General features: G+C 34.9%; 1 protein-coding gene across 5 annotated transcripts in view; it reads right to left on the bottom strand.

The window, feature by feature from the left end:
• Positions 1-17,769, bottom strand: part of ST7L (suppression of tumorigenicity 7 like) — a 110,965-nt gene that overhangs the window by 69,530 nt on the left and 23,666 nt on the right. For all 5 annotated transcript variants that reach the window (XM_032881436.1, XM_032881438.1, XM_032881437.1 and 2 more), the window contains 5 exons: positions 15,415-15,569; positions 13,820-13,917; positions 13,438-13,552; positions 11,337-11,409; positions 9,941-10,043 (listed from right to left, as the gene is read on the bottom strand). In XM_032881436.1, the coding sequence (XP_032737327.1) occupies positions 9,941-10,043; positions 11,337-11,409; positions 13,438-13,552; positions 13,820-13,917; positions 15,415-15,569 (544 nt within the window). The remainder of the gene's footprint in view (positions 1-9,940; positions 10,044-11,336; positions 11,410-13,437; positions 13,553-13,819; positions 13,918-15,414; positions 15,570-17,769) is intronic.

Genomic DNA, 17,769 nt, shown 5'->3' with positions numbered 1-17,769 from the left:
AAACCAAGGCTGGTACCTAGTATATGCTGTAGGACCTTCCTTCCGTATTACCTCCAAATCACTCTACTGTTATATCTGGAACAGAACTGAAATTTTTGGAACAATTTGTATCCAACTATGAACAACATACTCAAATGACTACTCTTTTCCCTAAAAATTAAAAAAAAAATTGAAGCTATTTTAGAAGTTATAGTTTAAAAAAGACAAATAATGTATGGTCTGAGGTCTTTTTTACTCTAAAACCATACCTACGCTTACACTCAGATTCACTTTAATTTTGAATTGCTTTGATCTTCATAATTTATCTTTAGATTGCTTATTTCTATTACTTTGTAAATCTTACAACAGCTTTTGACCAAAAGCAATATAATTCTGACCTGAAGTAATGATAATACTTTATAATCTTCCTCTTAAAAGGAGAGGTTAAAGAAAAAGCTCTCCGAAGGCATCTGAAATTAAGGTACTTTGCTCTTGATCGGTCATGCACATCAAGAACCAATTTATCTCTGCAATTAGTTTTCTCAGTGCACATTCTATGAGATTGGACAGGCAGGCTGAATGCAAAGAGTCCACATGGATGTGTATTAAGGGAGGAGACTAAAGATTGTTCCCAGAAAGTAAACAGAATTGCCATATGAAAAAATTGAAAGAGAACATAATACTCATGGCAGCCTCAGGAGCAAAGTGAAAGTGATCTTATATTGAAAAGAAAAGGAAGGGAGACTAGAGAGGCCATCTGCCACAGGGAAACTCCTTTCCACATCATCCTACAGAGCAGTACCTCAAGAGTTAAGCATTTTATATATCCATTCTTCCACCTAGGCTACAGTGTACAACAGAAAGGCAAAGTGCCCTCTGTGCCCTAAGTTTGGGTCAGAGACTTCAACACCACTTCCCATTTCTCCTTTGATTCCTGCCATGCCACTAAGTCTCAATCAAGTACGTGTTTCCCTCTTTTATCCTTCATATATGCTACTATAATATAGGTAGTTTGGCCAATTAAACGTAAGCTTGATGCTAACGAGCTGGTATCTTTTGTTAGGGGATGGGACTCAGAACATCCTACATGCTTCAATTCCTTGATCAATCAGAATGGATTTTTCCCTTTCTGTATCAATTTATTTTTAAAATCCCCCTTACACTTTAAAGAAACCTCCAGGCACGGTCTGGTTTCTTGGCAACACAAAATAGCTTTTTTTTGGGGGGGGGGTGTAAAATAAATAATAATTTTTAAAAGCTACAGATACCATATTCTCAAGTTGTTATTTTGTTTTTAAATGTTCTACTTTATTCCCTCAAGAGCTTCTCTTACCAGACTCAAATAAGTTGTCTTCAGGATATTAACTAATTCAAATTAGTTTGAATTTAGTTGAATTCAGTTGAAATTAGTTATGTAAAGAATAATCCTGACTCTTCAGCATTCACATCTAAGCAAGGTTCATGATCTATCCTCATGTTTACATTTCAGGGGTGAAGTTACATTATAGTGGTATTTTCAACTATGGAGATTCACAATGGTTTTGGACCATATTAATCAAGAGTACAAATAGCTTAGAATATAGCTTAGAATAATGTTAAAGAATACCTTCTATGATAAAAAGACAAATTTAAGTGTTCAAAGAATTTGAATAAGCATTTATCAAAATAAATTATACAAATGGCCAAAAGCACATTAAAAGATAGATGTTTGACATCATTAGTCATTAAGGAAATGCAAACCAAAATCACAAGACACTGTTCACAACTACTAGAATAACTATAATGAAAAGACAAACAGTAACAAGTGTTGTCATGGGTGTACAAAGGTGAAACCCTCACACATAACAGCATAGCCATTTTGGAAAACAGTTTGGAAGTCTCTCAAAAAGTTAAACATTGGGGGCGCCTGGGTGGCTCAGTGGGTTAAGCCTCTGCCTTCGGCTCAGGTCATGATCCCAGGGTCCTGGGATTGAGCCCTGCATCGGGCTCTCTGCTCAGCGGGGACCCTGCTGGGCCCCTCTCTCTCTGCCTGCCTCTCTGCCTACTTGTGATCTCTGTCTGTCAAATAAATAAATAAAATCTTAAAAAAAAAAAAAAGTTAAACATTGGCGGGGGCTAGGGGCGCCTGGGTGACTGAGTGGGTTAAGCCTCTGCCTTCGGCTCAGGTCATGGTCTCAGAGTCCTGGGATCAAGCCCTGAATCAGGCTCTCTGCTCAGCAGGGAGCCTGCTTCACCCCCTCTCTCTGCCTGCCTCTGTCTACTTGTGATCTCTGTCAAATAAATAGTGGGTTGAGCCACTGCCTTCGGCTCAGGTAATGATCTCGGGGTCCTGGGATCAAGTCCCACGTTGGGCTCTCTGCTCGGCAGGGAGCCTGCTTCCCTCTCTCTCTCTCTGCCTGCCTCTCCGTCTACTTGTGATCTCTCTCTGTCAAATAAATAAATAAAAATCTTAAAAAAAAAAAAGTTAAACATGGAATTACCATATGATCCAACAATTCTGCTCCTAGGTTTATAGCCAAGAAGTGAAACTGCGTGTTCACACAAAAATGTTCACAAAAAAATATTCATTGCAACATTATTCAAAATAGCCAAAGAGTGAGTGGGACCAACCTGAATGGCCATCAACTGATGAATAAACAAAATGTAGTATATCCATACAATGGAATATTACTCAGCCATTAAAAGGAATGAAGTATTGATAACGCCACATTATCCTAACTGAAACAAGTCAGACAGAAAAGGCCACATATTCTATGATTCCAAATCCACAGAGACAGAAAGTAGATTAGTGGATGCCAGAGATTAGGGAAGAAAAGAATGGGGATTGACTATTAATAGGTACAGGGTTTCAGTCTGGGACAATGAAAATGTTCTAGTATTAGGTAGTGATGACTGTGGAGACTTATGAATATACTAAAAACCATGGAATTGTGTACTTTTTAAAAGGGTGAATTTTATGGCATGTGAATTATCTCAAATAATAAAAAAAGAAAACTTCAGGCACCCGGGTGATCCAGTTGGTTGGGCAACTGCCTTTGGCTCAGGTCATGATCCTGGAGTCCTGGGATCGAGTCCCGCCTCAGGCTCCCTGGTCCATGGAGAGTGTGCTTCTCCCTCTCACTTTCTCCCCTCTCATGCTCTCTCTCTCACTCTCTTTCTCTCAAATACATAAATAAAATCTTAAAAAAAAAAGTTCTATAAAACTTTTGATGGTTGGATAATAAAGGATATGAGACACTAGAATGACTGAAACAGGGTACTATGAATACTTAGAAGGTATGAAACATATTCTATTCTTATAAAAGAACCTATTTCTATAGCGGCTGAAAGATGCACAATCTTTTTCTTGTCTGGTGACTAAAAAAATTCTGAACCTGCCAGGGTAATGAAGAACAAGTCAAAACCCATGAAAACATGCTGTTCTAATTTTTTGCTATTACTATCGTAGTTACTGTACATTGAAACTCATTCAGTAGATTAAAAAAATCTGTACAATCAATATTAATGAAATATCTAAAGCAAATTCATAGCCTGAAGAGATTTATGTGATCTTTCTCTATTGTGCTTCTAATACTTTCCAGCTTTAACAAATTGCACTGCTTTAGACCTGCAGTCATTTCTGTTGTAGTTATGTGGAAAGTTGCCAAAAAATATTTCCTGCTAAAACAGCTTTATCCTTTGTCATTTTACTGGTAAGAATCATACAACATTTGACAAATTTGCATAATAAATTTGTAAGAATAAATGGTTAAATTTATGTATGTATGTATGTATGTATGCATGTATGTATGCAAAGGCCACTGTCCATTAGGTTAAATAAGATATCACAACCCACAGTTGAAGTTTGAGGAAGAAAACTCCTAAAGCCCTTCATGTTTGCTTGGCTCCAGCTGAAAGGCAGGGACAGAGAACATCACTGGTGGAGAGGGATCTGAATCAGTACATATTTCATCACTTTTAAAATCCTAGCAAAAATAGTCTTACAACCCAGAGTTCTCCCATTTCATGTAACACCAATGTTACTTAGGTGGGATATTATCCAAGTTATTGGAGCTTAAAATTTCTCCAAAATACCTTACTAGTTATCCTGTTTGAAAATACCCAGCCTAAAGTGTGTATCCACAAACTATACTGCAAGGCTTATAGCACCATTCTACTTAGCTGGATATTTTGATAGAGTTGAACTGTCAACTGGCTTTGATGTTCAGTTGGAGGGAAAATACTTAAATTTCTACCTACAAATAGAAATGATGTAAAAATGTTAAAGTATATGCATATTATGCTAGTTAAGTATGTACTTATATTAAATTATATATTATAGTTTTACTGAGATACGTATTTCATATCACAAAATTCACCATTGTTAAGTATTCGGTTCAATGATTTTTAGTGAATCTATACAGTTGTGCAACCATCACCACAAAAAGTTCCCTCATGTCAGTCTGCAGTCAGTCCATACTCCCACCCCCAGCTCCAGGGAACCACTGATCTGCTTTTTACGTCTATAGTTATCCCTACTCAAGAAATTTCATATTAATGAAATCATATAATATGTTATCTTTTGTGTCTGGTTTCTTTCACCGGGCATAAAGTATTTGAGGTCCATCTACGTTGTTACAAGTACTTATAGCTTGTTCCTTTTTAGTTCACTCACCTGTTTCCAAGTTTTTGGCTATTGTGAATAATACTATTATAAACACTTGCATATAAATCTTCGTATGGACATATGTTTTTATTGCTCTTGGGTAGGTATCTAGGACTGAAATTGATGGGTCATATGGCAAGCATATGTTTAACTGAAAAATTGTTTCCAAAGTAGCTATACTATTTTATATGCCCAGCAGCAGTATATGCAGTTTCTCCACATTCTTGCCAACACTTGATTTTGTCAGTCTTTGTGAGTATAGCCATTTGAGTGGCATAAAGCAGTATCATATTGTGCTTTTAATTTGTATTTCCCCAATGACCAATGATGTTATCTTCTCACGTGTTTATTACCTATTCATATATATTCTTTGGTGAAGTGACTATTCAATCCTTTACTAATTACTTTTTAATTAATTTATTTGTCCTCTTATTATTGAGTTGAAAGAGTTCTTCGTAAGTTCTGGATATGGAATTTAACAGTATATGACTTCCAAATATTTTTCCCTAGACTTTGGTTTTCCATTTTCTTAATGATGTCTTTTAAGGAGCAAATGCTTTAAGGAGTCTAATTCATCCATTTTTTTAATGGATCATGCTTTTGAAGAAATCTTTGCCTAACCTGAAGACACAAAGATTTTCTTCTGTTTCCTTCTCTCAGTTGTACAATTTTACCTCTTACATTTAGATCTATGTTCCATAGTGAGTTCATTTTTGTAAATGGTGTGAAGGAAGGGTCTCAATTCTTTTTTTTTTTTTCCTTCTTCTCCAAATAGATACCTGATTGTTCCAGCACCATATTTTTCCAGCCCCATAAGAAAGACTATACTTTCCCATTGAATTGCCTTGGAACTCTCGTTGAAAATCGACTGATCATCACTAGGTGAGTTTATATCAGGATTCTTTATTGTCCTCTATTGATCTATATTTTTAATATATATTATTGATATTATTTTAAATCCTATAGTTTAAAAAGGCATTGAAATTGGGAAAGCTAGGTAACTTCTAATTTTGTTCTTCTTTCTCAAAATTGTTTTGGCTATTCTATGTCCTCTGCATTTTTGTTTCAATTTTAGGATGAGCTTATAATTTTTAAAAACAAGCCTAATAGGATTTTAATAGGAATTAGATTGAATCTCAGATCAGTTTGGGGAGAACTGTGGTCTTAACAATACTGAGTCTTCTAATCCACATACATGATACATATGTCTCCATTTATTTGGGTCTTCTTTAACTTCTCGTGTGTTTAAATTTTTAAAAAAATCCCTAAAAGCATTATAGATTATCTAGAGTAGATTCAATCTGGAGATTTATATATTTTATCTATCCAACAATTTATTTTAAATTAAATTAAATGTCTGGAATTTCTACCACCCTCCCTCCACCCAAGTGCCTCCAGCAGTAGTTTTGAAGACCAATGCACAATGCACCTTATCAGAATTGTTACTGCTGGGGTGCCTGGGTGGCTCAATGGTTAAGTGACTGCCTTTGGCTCAGGTGATGATCCCGGGGTCCTGGGATCGAGCCCCATATTGGGCTTCCTGCTCAACAGGGACCCTGCTTCTCCCTCTCCCACTGCTGCTCCCCCGCTTGTTCTCTTTCTCTCTGTCAAATAAATAAACAAAATCTTAAAAAAAAAAAAAAGAATTGTTACCGCTTAGAATATATTTTGCATGAAAGCATTTTTGAAGCAGAAAACAAGTCCACAACTATAGGGTGCAGATTTTGTTATTTTCAGTGGAAATTAAATAAAAATTTTAGACACCATAGTAATGTATTTAATTTGAATAGTTCCAATTAATAACTGCCACTTATCCTCTCACAGGGAATAGATTTCTATTCCATCCTGAATAATAATAATAAAAATCACTTCTGAAATGTTTACTGTGTGTCAGGCATTCTTCTAAGCACTTTAAAGATACAAACTCTTTTAATCTTAATAACAACTCTAAGGGATAAGGGATATTAGCCCCATTTTACACATGAGGTCACTCAAGTCCAGAGAACTTGTCTAAGGTCATACAGCTGGGAAGTAGTGGAGCCAGAATTCAAACCTAGGCAGTGTAGCCACAGAATCCTTTCTCTTAACCACTCTGCAGCAAGAGAGAGCAGAGCATTTCATATAGAAGGATTTTCAAACCTCTGCTTCCAGTAATTGAAGACTGGACAATTCAGATCAACCCTCTCAGACAACAAAATATTTTTAAAAACATAATCAAATACATCAGAGAATCAACAAACACTCCAAAGAAGGCAGCAATAAGAGAAGTAAGCCACATTTGGGGCTTCTTATACCATAGAGACATTTGCCAATTCTGGACAAGATGGCTAAGAAGCTGTTCAACCTTTTTGCCAGTTTTATAAGACTAAAGGAACAAAAGTCAGGAGTTCACGGTGTGTTAAGCGCGAGAGCCTTGGTAAAATCCTCAGGATTGAGTTGAGACCCAGAATGGCTGCATCCTAGGCATAAGCGTAAGCCAGAAATAAAAACCAAACTTTCACAGATTTTAGCCCAATTTCTAGTCATCTGGGGAGATCAGAAAATATCAATCCCTCAAATTGAATTAAGGTGATTCTGTGTTGCTGGTTGCTTCTTCTAGGCATCTAAGAGCAAAGAAAATCCTCTCCAAAAGAAGATACTATTATCGGAGGTTCCAAGTTATTTCTACAGTTTTTTCCAATAAAATAGCAGGTATGTAGTCAAAGAAAATCAGGCATAAGAGAAAGAAGAGAAGACAAGAAGAAAAAATGTAGCAGAAAAAAACACATTACGGAAACAGACACAGAAGTTCCAGATATGTGGATTATCAGAGAAAGACTTTAAGATAATTACTTTAAACAAGTTTCAAAGACATAAAAGAGTGTACTTTAAATTTTGGCAGAGAATTGCAAACTATAAATAACACAGGAGATGTGAAAAATAAACAAAAATTCAAGAATTGAAAAATGTTTCAAAGGAGTGAAATCACACAGAGTATGCTCTCTGGCCATAATGCAATTATGCAGAAATCACTGATAAAAAGATAATCTCTGCATGCTTGGAAATTAAGAAATAGCTAAATGGAATAAATGTATCTCTAAATCAAAGAGGAAATCAAGATGGAAATTAGAAAATATGTTGAATTAGAAAATATGTTGAATTAAATTAAACAAGAAATATTGCTATCCAATGCAATTAACACTGTACTTAGAGGTTTACAGAAGAAAGGCAGAAAAATAATGTGTTAATTTAAGTACCTATATAAAAAGATACAGGAAATAAAAAAATAATAAAATAGAGCCAAAGAAAGTTGAAGAAAGGCCATAAAGAGCAGAAATGAATGAACCAGAAAACAAATAGTAGAGTGGATTGACAAAGCCAGAGCTGGGTTCTTTGCAAAGACTAATAAAACTGCTAGATTTTGGGGGACTCTGGTAAGGAAAATTAAAAAGATAACTAGTGTTAGGATCTAAACAGTGGATATCACAACGGATCCTGCAAACATTAATAAGATAAGGATTTTATGAAATCTTTGTGCCAATAAATTTCAAAATTTTGATGAAATAAATTCCTAGAAAATGTAACTTTACAAAAACCAACACAAGAAGAAATTTGAAGAGTTATGGAATGGCTAAAGAAACTAAACTTGTAATTAACCTATTAAACTAATGAAATAAAATTTGTAGTGAAAATACTTTTCACAAAGAAAACAGAATCAGGGGTGCCTGGCTAGCTCAGTGGGTAGAGCACGTGACTCTTGATCTTAGGGTTCTAAGTTTGAGCCCACACTGGGTATAGAGATTACTTAAAAAAACAAAAATTCGATAAAAAAAGAAGAGAAAACTGCAGAATCAGACAGCTTTATCAGCAAATTCTACTGGTCATTCAAGGCAGAAATAATTCTAATTTTACACAAATTATTCCAGAGAATTTAAAAAGGGAAAACCACTCCTTATCTTATAAAGCCAACAATGAAAAGTATAGACCAAAAATATAGGAAAAAAATAAAATGAACATAGTTAATGTCAGAATAGCGATTACCGTTAGGCACGAGGAAAAAGGTGTAACTGGGAAATGGCAGGCAGGCAGATGGGCTTCTGGGGACTGACAGTGTTGCTTCTTGACCTCAGTGGTAGTTTCCACTCATTTGCTTTATAATAAATCACTAAGATGCTTTTTATACTTTGCTATACATGTAACACAATTCATAATAAAATTATTTAAATTTATGGGACTGGTGTCACTTAGTAAGAGAATGGTATGAATATTTGTTGACTGTCATCCGTAGACTGCAGTAATTTTCTTGATTCTATCTATACTGTTAGAGTACTAACAGACTTACAACTTCAACTTCTTCGAGATTATCTTTTAGAGATTACTCTCTTTCATGTTTACTTGCTTCCAAATTCCATTAACGCACATTACACTGGAATCAATAGTTATATTACATTTAGTAATAAAGGCAGCTATTTCTGAAGATTCTATACTTTCTAACACAGAGCATTACTTTTAAAAACCCAAAACTTAATCTTGGGTGACAAGACACAAAGATTAACCAATAATCTGTGGTCTGCAATGTGTACAATATAAAGACAAATGAGATGGGTATAGTTTCATCTGGGACTAAATAAACATCAACTTGGCAGTGTTTCTGCGAACTTCCACATCTGTTTTCTATCATTGATTATTTTAATCTATTTGTCTTCAGTCTTTGTCTATCTAGCCCTAGTTTCAAACCCAAGCATCTGTCTAGATGTAAAAAGCCTTTATAGTAACAGGAAATTTGATGTAATGATCTGAAAAATCAGTGATCTTCTATTAAGACCATGCCATTTTATTTCTTCTCTGTAACTAAAGTAAAAGGAACTGCTAAATGAACACATTTCAAATTTTATTTTGACAGCAATTACAACGCCTACAGTGAACGACTGCTCCTATTCACCTCACTGAATGCCTTTAAGATCCACTTTACAGTCAGTAAGTATCAAAATATAATAGACTTGGGGTGCCTGGGTGGTACTGTCAGTTGAGCATCCAACTCTTGGTTTCAGCTCAGGTCGTGATCTCAGGGTCATGAGAACAAGCCCTGCCTCACGTTCCGCGTTCAGTGCGGAGTCGGCTTGGGGCTCTCTCTCCCTCTCCCTCTGCCACTCCCCACAATGTGTATGCTCATGCACGTTCTCTCTCTCTCAAATAAATAAGTGAATCTTTAAAAAAATATGTAACAGACTAAAATAATTCTGACTCAAATTATGGAGACCCAAACTTTGATCTACATGCTTTCATGAATTTGATAAACTCAAATAAAGGTAGCATTTTCATCATAAAGTTTCTCACTTTTGGAACATGAGGATTAAATTCCACAGCTCTATGAATTGCTTCCACAGCATTAATTTCTGCTGTGCTTAGCCCTCTTCTGGAAGCTGTTTCGGGAGAGAATCTGTAAGAAAACCACAAAATGAAGAAATGAATACAAAAATCCATGGATTTTGATCATAATCTAACTTCCTGAAGCAGGGGTTTCTGGTTGATAGCCAAAGCCAAAGCCAAATAGTAAACATGAAAGTAATGCCCTTGGTTGAACATATAAAGAAGGGCAACGCAAAAAATGGAAATCCTCAAATTTAGGTAATGAAAGCCTTCAGGAGAAGTCCACTGGCATATGATGGGAAAGATGATAAAATAAGAAATGCTATATAGGGACATCCAGAGACTGTAATGAAATAGAAGTACATTCTTATCAAATTTTCACTGAGAGGAAACAGACTGTGAATATTCCCTTCTAATTTGTATTGAGGCATAGTAATCTAAGGCGAAAGAAAATGGTTGCCATTTGGTTTCTGAAAATCTTATCTGTGGAATAAAGAGAAATTCATTAAGGACAGCCAAAAAGACAAGGGAATTATAATCTCAGGACAGCATGAAACTATTTCCCTACCATACACCTTATCATTATCATCATAGCTACTATGTACTCCATGTACTTTCTAGCATTGTTTTAAGCATTTTAAAACACACAATCCTCACACAACCATGCTACGGTATTACTATTCTCATTTTACAGAGAGGAAGAGACTCAAACTGATTAACATGCCCAAAGTTTCACAGCTGGTATGCAGGAGATTTTGAATTGGAATCCAGGTTTATTTAGCTCTAAAAACTGTGCTCTTGGGGCACCTGGGTGGCTCAGTGGGTTAAAGGCTCTGCCTTCAGCTTAGGTCATGATCTCCGGTCCTGGGATCGAGCCCTGCATCAGGCTCTCTGCTTAGCGGGGAGCCTGCTTCCTCCTCTCTCTCTCTGCCTGCCTCTCTGCCTACTTGTGATCTCTGTCAAATAAATGAATAAAATCTTAAAAAAAAAAAACCCCACAACTGTGCTCTTTCCACTACACTGTTAAGAAGCCTCAAAGTCCCATCAGATCAAGGGTTATTCCAAAGGAAATAGGGAGAAAAAAGCATTATTTAAAGTCAGTGGTGAAAAACATAATATACGTTTCCCCTGTGATCTGCAAGTAGAGCGTTCCTAAGAAGTCTTTCCTATGCTAGAATGGCATAAAGGGAAGAAGCAATTACCATTTCATAAATGTGAGCATCCTGTTCAGATTTCTTTTGGTTAGCAAACACAGGTATTAGTGTAGGGGTCTTGTAAAATTGAAATGGCATAAAGTGAACTTTCAGATAGCAGGGGAAACCCGTATTGAGTTTAGTAGTCTACTGTAGTTTTCAATACTTACTTATCTGAAACAGTCCTTGTCTTCAATAGTGCTGCTGTGTAACAGATTGCTGCTGACTTTGGAAGGCTTATATCTGTAATTGTAATTTTCAACTTAGGTAAGAATCACAAAAAGTTTCTTAAGAATTAAGAATTCTTAATTATTATTCTTAAGAATAATTCCTGGTACAAATTCAACAGATACATTATAGTAGTAGAAACAGGTAGACATGTAGTTGGAAGAGCTGAGTTTTAATTCTGATTCTAGTATATATTAGCTATGCATCCCTGAACTAGCAGCAACTTCTTTAACCTTTAATGTCAGTTTTTTTTTCTTCTCAAAATAAAGAAATAATACTTTTCTAGCAGAGAAAATTATAATTATATATATAATTATATCTGTATAATTATATATATTAAATTATAATTAAATTTTGTCTATGAAAGTCCTCGGAACAACAGTGAAAAGTACTCAACAAATGTTCATAATAATCTGTTAACAATAAAAGTATTCAGGGAAAAAGACATATAGACCTAGAACTACTGAAAACTCCACCTATTCACAGAGAAAAACTAAGATTCAAAAAAAAAAAAAATTTAACAGGAGTTAAGTCCAGGTAATACAACAGGTGATTCTAATTTTTTCTTCTTCCAGTGTTTTTGATTTTCTACATTGTTTTAAAGGATTTTTTTGGAAAATAAAATAATCAGGAAATATAATTAATTATACCAATCCTTTCTTAAAGAATGCCCAAAATAATGTTATCAGGAGAATAGTATTAGTGGACTCTCTTGAAGTTTTAGATCCCGGAGTTATACCAGCAAATTGAGAACTAAAGAAATAAATTTGCTTTTAACTTCTACAGGATTCTAGAATGGTAAAACCTGGGGAATCATAAAAACAACTGAAAACACAGAAGCATAGCTAAGTTGTTAGTTTTATTTTATTTTAAATAAATCAGATCCTATCTGATTTTTTGTATTTGGTTCCTAAGCTTGTTCACTGTATCATAAGCAGGCCACGCACCCGATAAGTTACATATGGAAAGAATTTCTCACAAATTTCTCCATGAGCCTACACTATCGTGAAGCACTTGTAAGAATTCCAGATGTTTATAAAAATAAACTTCTCTTTCCAAGTGTGACACATTTCAAACTTTCCAAATCATGGGGATTCCCAAACTAATGGCTAGGAACTGAAAACAGAACACGCGTGAATATGTGACCTGTAGATGTTATGTTACAGTGAAAGATGTGACCAGAAACATTATGCTAGTTAGGATGTTTCCATCTTGAAGTTAAAAGGGGATGCCTCACTCAAAATGAGGAGAACTGGCATGCTTCTTAAAAATTCTCCCAACTCCATTTGTGCTGAACTGGCACTGTTTAGTATAATAATAAAAATAACCAATATATGTCAACTTCTTACTATTGGAAGACTAGTACACAAAGAAATGGAATAGCTGGATTTAAGTGTTGGCTTGCCACACTGACTGGCTGGGAGACCTTATCTTCTTTAACTCCAGTTTCCTTGTTTACTAACAAGAGTAAAACAACTTGTCCTACCACCTCACAAGAGTATTATACTCCTCATATGAAATAATAAATTATACTTTGTAACCAAAAAGCATTGTAAAAATGTTACTCTGAATTTTTTATACATACCATAAAGCAACTTCTGTTAACTATCTCTGACACTCCAAAACAAATGAGGTACCATCCCATGTCCATAGCACCCCACACTTTTCCAATTATCTCACCTTACACACTATGCTTCAATATAACTATTGTTCATTTGTCTTTGTCTATATGTTCCTTTACTAAACTGTAATTTCTACAAGGACTAAGTCCATGTCTTCTTGTTCACCACTGTATTCTAAGCCCTTCACTCAACAGACAAATGACTAAATTTTTAAAGAAAATTTCTTCCTTGTAGACTTTTGCTCCCAAAAGTCCTGATAAAGAAGATACTTACTATAACTTGCATCCATGGATTCTAAATACTGACTTGAAAGAATGCAAAAAGAAAAATCAAAGAAATACCAGAATAGGATCACATTTATGATTACATAATTGAAAAAAATATTTTAACCATGTTATCAACTACGTCAATTATCACTCACCATCATATTTTGCTAGGACTGCCTGAACATCTGCATAGGCCTGTAATTCTAGAAGTGATTCTAGGAGATTCTCATGGATGTTCAACATGGTAAGAGGAGGAAATTCTTTCATCAACTGTACATTAAAAGGAAAAAAAGGTTAAAATTATAGCAAAGGAACTCAACAGAGATGAATCTGATTCATTAAAGTAGAAATTCTTTAGTTTCTTAACAAAACTGTGGAGACTCAACCCTTAGAAATATATGTATATTAATAAACACCTTATTACAAAAGCTACCAATTAAAAAACAATGGTTTTACATTAAAATAACTGGCAGCTTAAACCATATTTTCAGTTTTTGAAGGAAGAAATACAAACATCCAATCATTAAACTTACTTACATCTCTCATTATTTTTACTGCTTCTCTTATTCTTCCTAATTTTCTTGCACACATTGCTAATCTTCTTTTAATATATACCAGTACATTGGTATCTCTTCCTATTTAAAAAAACGACATAATTATCACTTTGTATTATGACCTACTATTTCGTTAACACATCATCCATTAACTATAATTATAAGTAATTATTTGCTTATCCTGGAAGTTTCAATTAAAATTAAACTGTCTCAGAATGGAAGACTATTAAAGATTATTAAATTTGGGTGATGAACATTGAATGGGGGTTTATTATATTGTTCTATTTTTGTATATATTTGAAGTTTTTTATAGTAAAAGCTTAAAATCCACATATACAGAATCATTGTTGCTTCTAACAGTAACCTGAGTACATTATATATTAATTAATTAGTGTATACTTGACAAGTATATTTTAATATTAACATAAAAAATACATACAATAGGAAAAATAATTCTGACCTATTATTTTGAGTTTCTGCATAAAATTTTTTTTAATATTCTCTATTGTTTTAACTGACAAAAGATGTTCAAAACAAAATATGGTTTTTTCCATGGTTACTGTGAACTTTTGCTCAACAGCTAGTAATTAGTAAACTATAAAACTATTTCTAGAAAGAGCTAACAAATATTTTTGTAACTATCTCAGAATCATATTTGAGATTATACAAAGACAAATGGCATGGCTTTTTCACAGATGTAGTTTCATTAGTTCCAGACTGCAAAATTATATATTCCCACAGTTGTGTGCTATAACAACATACATTAATGAAACATACTGTATACATCAATATTTAGTTTGGAGAGAAAATATTATCCAAATTTTAATTTCCACAAACAAAAGATTTAGAACTTAACTGCTAACAGATAATGCATTATGTAAACATATTTCAATTTATTGCCCAATATCTGCCAAAATCATTAAACGAAAACCCTCTGGCCACGAAAAATAGCAGGAAGCAGGAGCACTACAGATTCTAACATCTTTGGTGGAAGTATCTCAATCCTAACTGAGAGAGTATCCTTAAGAGCAGAAAGAATCTCGGTTGGTTTGGCCCATATGTTCTCAAACATATCACAGAGAAGAGGCAAAGAAAGAATCAATGCCACATGTGGAGCTGGGTGTTGTACTGAAGCAGTCACTTCCTGGCACTATGTGGAGATACATACGGTCCTAAGGGCACAACCAAATGATGTACTTCTGCTACTGCTTGGGGGAAGGGTAAGAATAAAGCTACTGATCATTACCAGAAGGCTCTCCTGAATCTTGGGGATGTCTGAGTTGTGTTTCTCTGATGACCAGTCCAATTCTCACATGAAATAAATTACCTTAAATCTCAGAGCAGCACATCTCTCAATAACCAAAGCACATCTGTTCCCTTCCACAAGCATTCTCTAGCTAAAGCCTGTTTGGCTTGTTGGCTTATAGATATTACGAATAGATTAGTTATTTCTTATGAAAAGAAGCTAACTTCTAAGTATGAAGGGTTGTTTTTACTATTGTTATTTTGTGTCTTACACATAAAAGAGCCAACTGCAGGAGCTAAATAAAAGGTAAAAATCAGTACAAATTTGCTTACGCAGTTGAGCTTCATGCTGAGGACTTTGGTGCTGGCACTGCTGTGACCGCCTGTAAATTGTTTCTCCTGCCTTGAGTGCCTGTTTAAATAACCTTTCAGCATCTACAATAGTTGTTGCTTCTTCCTCCGCCAGTAAAACGTATGCAGTGGCACAGCTATGAAGAAAGCAAGCAAGGCAATTTTAAGTAAAATGGTAAAGAAGTATTTTCTCCTGGATATGTCTTTTGTTCTGCATCACACTTTCCTACCTTTACCTACATTTTCCATCTCTTGAAGAAGGAAAAAAAACTTCACTCGACATGCTAATTTGTTAGGGGCATGCTGGTATATTTTTGGTGTGTTTCCACTATTTTCTCCTTTCTTACATTTCTTCACTGTATTTTCTATCTGGTTTACTTCTATGTCTATTCTCTAACTGCTTGTCTCATATTTTCCTTTTGTAAAAGGGGGGAGAAAATAAGATCTATAAAGCCTTAGTAGTTCAAGGAACTATAAAGTAGTTCAAGGAACTATACATTCTAGTGGTCATGCCTGCTCTTAGCCAGTACACACTTTGTAATATCCATCTAACAGGGGCAAGTATGGGAGAGGGTCAAGATTGAGAATAAAGTCCCATGGCCACCTAAGGACCTTTAGGTCCTTAACATTTGACTTAGAAATATATCATTCCAGGACTAACCCTTTTTTCCAATCCTGAGCCTTCTTTCTGTGTGCTGCCCCCATCCTCTCTTGGGCTTAGTCACAATTGTATTGCAGCAAAACTTCCTTGGTGTGAATTCTAGTCTTTCCTTCAACACTGCTGCTTTTACTCATCACACCCAGGCTCAATCCAAGTTCCCTTTCTTCACCCCACTAAAACAGAAAGATTTCTCTTTGTTATCAATTATGTCAAAGGCTGGCTAATAAATCAACTTGTTTGGGGGACAAAAAAGAGAAACAAAAAATTTCCTTTCCATTCCCAGAAATAGCAAGTACATACTGTAGCTCCTCTGGAGACTACATTCTAGTTCTGATTATCTAAGCCTGCATTGTCCAGTACTGAAGTCCTTCACTACATATAGTTATTGAACACTTGAAATGTGCCTAGTCCAAATTGAGATGTGATGTCAGTGTTAAGTGCACACTGGATTTTGAAGACTTAGAAAAACGTAAAAAAAAAACTTTAATAGTTTAAGAAATATATCAATTGTATATTAAAATATTTTAATATTTTCAATATAGCTAAATAAAATATATTCATTAAATTAATTTCACCTTTTTCTTTTTACTTTTTAAATCTGGCTACCAGGAAATTTAGTTACAAATATGTTATATTTCTATCAAACAGTGTTTAAGCAAGAGAAGAGAAATTGTTGGCAAAAGTACAAGACCAGGCATGAAACAAAAATAATGGCAAGGGGGGTGCCTGAGTGGTTCAGTTAGTTAAGCATCTGACTCTTGTTTCCAGCTGAGGTCATGATCTCAGGGTTGTGAGACTGAGCCTTGCACTGGGCTCTACACTCAGCATGGAGCCTGCTTGGGATTCCCTCCCCCTTTCTGCCTGCCTGTCCCCTCATTCACACTCTCTCTCTAAAGTAAATAAATAAAACCTTTATGAAAAATGATGGCAAGGTAGCTATCAAACAACTGGGGACAAGGAGGATCTTTTAAATTCAGAAAATGCAAATCAGACCGTTTCAGCATCCTTCCAACAGTACACTAAATTGAACTATCTGATAATTTCACTAATCAAGAGATTTCTCCATTACATATATTAGATTTCTCTGAAACATTAGATACATTGCTGCTTTAAACACTGGGCTCCAGGGGCGCCTGGGTGGCTCAGTGGGTTAAAGCCTCTGCCTTCGGCTCAGGTCATGATCCCAGGGTCCTGGGATCGAGCCCCGCATCGGCGGGGAGCCTGCTTCCTCCTCTTCTCTGCCTGCCTCTCTGCCTACTTGTGATCTCTGTCTGTCAAATAAATAAATAAAATATAAAAAAACAAAACAAAACACTGGGCTCCAAACTGCCATTCTAAACCTAATTCAAATGTTTTTAAATAACAAAAAACAAAACATTTTTAAAAGATCTAGATGGGTATAAATTGATGCAATAGAATCAAAATTAAATATTTTAAATTACAGTTTAGCTATATGATAAAAAGAGGTTCTTTCCTCTGAGAGCTTTCCTATATTTGTTAAAAAATATTTTTAATATTTTTGAAATATTAAAATTAATATTATGAATACTGAATGACACTGCTATGAAGGTTTTGTTTTTTTTTTCCCTGAAGGTTTTTTTTTAAATTAAGGTAAAATTCACATAATAAAATTAATCATTTTAAAGGATGTCATTCAGAGACTTTTTTTTTTTTAG

The sequence above is a fragment of the Lontra canadensis genome, unplaced genomic scaffold (assembly GCF_010015895.1).
Source record: "Lontra canadensis isolate GAN:19392208 unplaced genomic scaffold, GSC_riverotter_1.0 scaffold75, whole genome shotgun sequence".
Taxonomy (NCBI): Eukaryota; Metazoa; Chordata; class Mammalia; order Carnivora; family Mustelidae; genus Lontra; species Lontra canadensis.
This window is presented reverse-complemented; position numbering and strand designations above follow the sequence as displayed.